At 35.5% G+C, this 3,814-nt stretch overlaps 1 protein-coding gene across 1 annotated transcript; it reads right to left on the minus strand.

Moving 5' to 3' along the window:
• Window positions 1-795: 795 nt before the first annotated feature.
• Window positions 796-3,336, minus strand: AGTR2 (angiotensin II receptor type 2). Its single transcript, XM_020904460.2, has one exon. It carries the CDS (start codon window positions 3,301-3,303, stop codon window positions 2,215-2,217), a length of 1,089 nt encoding a protein of 362 aa, XP_020760119.2. The 5' UTR covers window positions 3,304-3,336; the 3' UTR covers window positions 796-2,214.
• Between the last annotated feature and the right edge of the window lie 478 nt (window positions 3,337-3,814).

The following is a 3,814-nucleotide window of genomic DNA, read 5'->3' on the forward strand; positions in this document are numbered from 1 at the left end:
TTCCATGAACAGAGGAGCTTGGCAGGCTACAGTCCATGGGGTCAAAGAGTCAGACAGGACTGAGTGACTAACACTTTCACTAACAAGGAAGTGGAGGCCAGGCTTAAAATCCCAAGGATTAGGTAAATAATTCTTTTCATTAAGGGAACATCCAGGGGAGGGAGGTTTGTGTTAGTATCATAATTGGTATTGTGGGAGAGGAACTGACATGAGCTGAATATTGGAAGCTGAGTAGGTGTTCATCAGTTGAATGAGACACCTTGAGGGTCGGGGATGATTGGAGGGGTATTCAGGAAACAGAGTGGTGTGGGCAAAAGCAGACAGGCATGAAAGAGCATTAGGTTTGAAAAAGAGCAGTTTGAGTCCTTTCGTGATGCTTGAACATACAGTGTAAGAAAGAGATGGCAGAGAAAAAAAAAAGTCAGACAGGCAGGGAAGAATCAGATTCCTTGTGGTCTTGTAGACAATAGCAAGAAATCTGGGCTTTCCTTTGATAATTAATAAGGGATTATGGCTGAAGATGCAAGAGTGAGAGAGTAGAAGAGTATAGCACGAAGCCAGATAAGGAATGATGGAAGGTAAAACTAAGAAGTATCAGTGGGGATTGTAAGGAAGATGAGGATACAAGAGAAGGTAAGAATCTATAACTTGAGGTAGTTACAACAAAAAAAGTAAAGTGCACATGATCTTCCAATTAAAGCTTTTATTTATGTTTTACAAAGTTATTTAAAATATGAAGTCATAGTTGGTTATACATTTAGCTATTTGTTTTTATTGATAATAACAAATGACATGAAATAAGGACTTTTCCAGAAAGTAGATCAAGAGTATTGTTGGATCTATATCCCTGAAATCTGGTGGAGACGCCAAGCTCCTGAAACTTTACTTCTATCTTAGAGGTCAGTACTGGTTTAGGAAGGTCCTAGATAACCTGGTAAAATATGGGTCTGGTGCAGAATGAAATCTCTAACTTTTAAAATTAGGATTCATGCTCTAAGTAAAGTAAATTCAGTCAGTTTCAGGTATTTCTCAAACTTAGGAGTTCTAATAGTGTTGAGAAATCTATGGACCAGTCACTGGTATAGCAGAGTTCCACAGAATCCTATAAATTCTGGAACAAACAGTATCCATAGGTATAATTTAAGTATACCCCATGGTCTATATTTTCTAAGCCATGTTGCATTGCCCACACAGGTAGGTTTGTTGTGTGACACCAAACTTGTCATTTTCTGGATCTCTTTGTCTTCCTTGAGTATCAAAATTCCATTCTGAGATAACATTTTCCTATGCTAGTTAAGGGTTTATTACAAATTAAAGAGTTAAAGCAGCCACCCAAATATTTTGGCAAGCAACCCACAACCAAAGCATCAATAATAAAACTCAGGTCAACTTCCTATATATCAAAGCACCATATCCAAAATGTCAAGGATGTAAAAAATGACCTTTACATTTTATACACTAAATAGTTTTTAGTTATTGTTTTTTTAAAAATTATCAGAGGATAGAAACCTTCAAACCATTAAAATTAATAGAAATTTAAAAAGTGTTTAATTCAGATTTTAGTGAACACTCAGATATTTGTTTATTGAAGATCTATGTTATTACACATTCCACTTTTTATAATTATAAATACAAGTTAAATGTAGGAGTACATGTGATCTATACTATATTCTTAGCCCTACTCAATATGTAGCTATATCTTAAATATAAATTTATGTTAAAGTGAAATATAAAAAGATTATTTTTCATAATATAAAGTAGAAGTGCTCATTCCTTTTAGAATACTATCTTGTAAATAATGCAATGAATTAAAAGACTGGCCTTGGTTCAAGAGAAAAGCTTGATGAAAATAGATATAAAAATCAACAAAGACTCCAGAATTTCTCAAAGAGAAATCTGAAACTCCAAATCATCATTCACAATTTCTTATTAATTATAATTTGAGATAAATTCCCAGTTACTTCTAGATTATAGATACATCTCCGCAGTGACATCTTGTACAGATAGACAAGGAAGGGGAGAAAAGGAGGCAGTTTTTGAAAGTCACTGGAGGATAAAACTTAAGAGTTACATTTGGTTTCCTGTTCTAGAAGTCTGAGAAAAGATTACATTAAGGGGAAAAACTTGTTATTTTACTAAAGCCATTAAAAGATAATTCAGGGAGATCTTTTAAGCCAAGTAGCCGTATTGATAACATGTATTCCACTCTCACGTTTAAGACACAAAGGTCTCCATTTCTCTAAGGGAACTGCTTTTTCCACATGACCCATTCTCTCTCTTGCCTTGGAGCCAAGTAATTGGAACCCTAAACACACGGCGGAGCTTCTGTTGGAACCTGTTTCCAACAAAACAATACAGAAAGGGATTAATGCAGCTGTTGGTGAATCCCAGGAGAATGGCAAAAGGAAGTGCCAGGTCAATGACTGCTATAACTTCACAGCTATTAATGACACCCATCCAGGCTAGAGCATCCAGGAAGGTCAGAACATGGAAAGGAAGCCAACAAATGATGAACGCCAGAACAACAGCAGCTGCCATCTTCAGAACTTGGTCACGAGTTATTCTATTCTTTCCATAGCTATTGGTCTTCAGTAGATGTTTTCTGATTCCAAAATAGCATGTTGCTATGAATATTAAAGGGATAATAAAACCAAGGATATTTTTCATTAAGGCAATCCCAGCTGACCATTGGGCATACTTCTCAGGTGGGAAAGCCATTATGCAAGCATTCACCCCTAAATATTCAATGGTTCTGACATCCCGGAAATAAAACGTTGGCAATGAGGACAGACAAGCCATACACCAAACAAGGGGAACTATATAAGATGCTTGCCAGGGATTTCTTCTTTGAGACAGAAAGGGGTAGATGACAGATTGGTACCTATCAACACTCATGCAGGTGATAAAAAAAATGCTTGCAAACATGTTCAGGGTCAGGAAAGAACCAAAAACTTTGCACATCACAGGTCCAAAGAGCCAGTCATATCTATGAGAATAATAGGTTGCCCAGAGAGGAAGAGTAGCCAAAAGAAGTAAGTCAGCCACAGCTAGATTGAAGATGTAAATGCTGGAAACCTTCTTAGGACCCTTTTGACAACAAAACAGTGTAACCACAATAGTATTGACAAGAAATCCAACCGCAAAAATAATGTAATAAAGAACAGGAATTGCATCTAAATGCTTATCTGATGGCTTATGTGAGCAATTAAAGGTAGACTCATTGCTAGAAATGTTCACAAGTCCAACGGGAAGATTGCTGGTAATGTTTTTGCTGATGATGGCAAGGGAGAAGTTGGCTTTCATGTTGATTGAAATGTCAGCAGCTTCTAATTTTTACACCTTCTGGGGAAAAAAAAGAACTCATAAAACACACAGAATTTAGGATATTATCAAGTTATTAGCATTATAAAAGTTTGTTGAAAGCAAAAAATGTAGGTGATTATAGAAAATATTGGGAAACAGAAGCATGCCTTATGAAATAAGAATGGACTTTACTTCTTAAAGAAGAGAAGAGAATTCTCTCAATAATACCAAGAAATTAAGGCATTCTGACATCAAGACTGAAAATTCTAAGCAAAACTACTTTTTGCCCTTCTTTTCTATTATCAAAAAGTTTAAAGAAAATTAATATTTCAAAAGGTTAGTCAGAATAGGAAATATATGAAACAAATAAGAAGAAACTAAGAAATAAGAAAAGTTAGCATTTCAAAAACACATGAGCACATATCTCACTCTGTATACTTTCTAGAAACCACACCACTGCCTGCTATTGCATAGAGAAATGCCTTATTCAAGTAACTAATTATATACAAAT

Source organism: Odocoileus virginianus, unplaced genomic scaffold (assembly GCF_023699985.2).
Source record: "Odocoileus virginianus isolate 20LAN1187 ecotype Illinois unplaced genomic scaffold, Ovbor_1.2 Unplaced_Scaffold_1, whole genome shotgun sequence".
In the NCBI taxonomy this organism is placed as follows: Eukaryota; Metazoa; Chordata; class Mammalia; order Artiodactyla; family Cervidae; genus Odocoileus; species Odocoileus virginianus.

Bases quoted from the DNA above. Each gene is read 5' to 3' on its own strand.
- AGTR2 (XM_020904460.2), bottom strand. From the start codon at position 3,303: ATGAAAGCCAACTTCTCCCTTGCCATCATCAGCAAAAACATTACCAGC.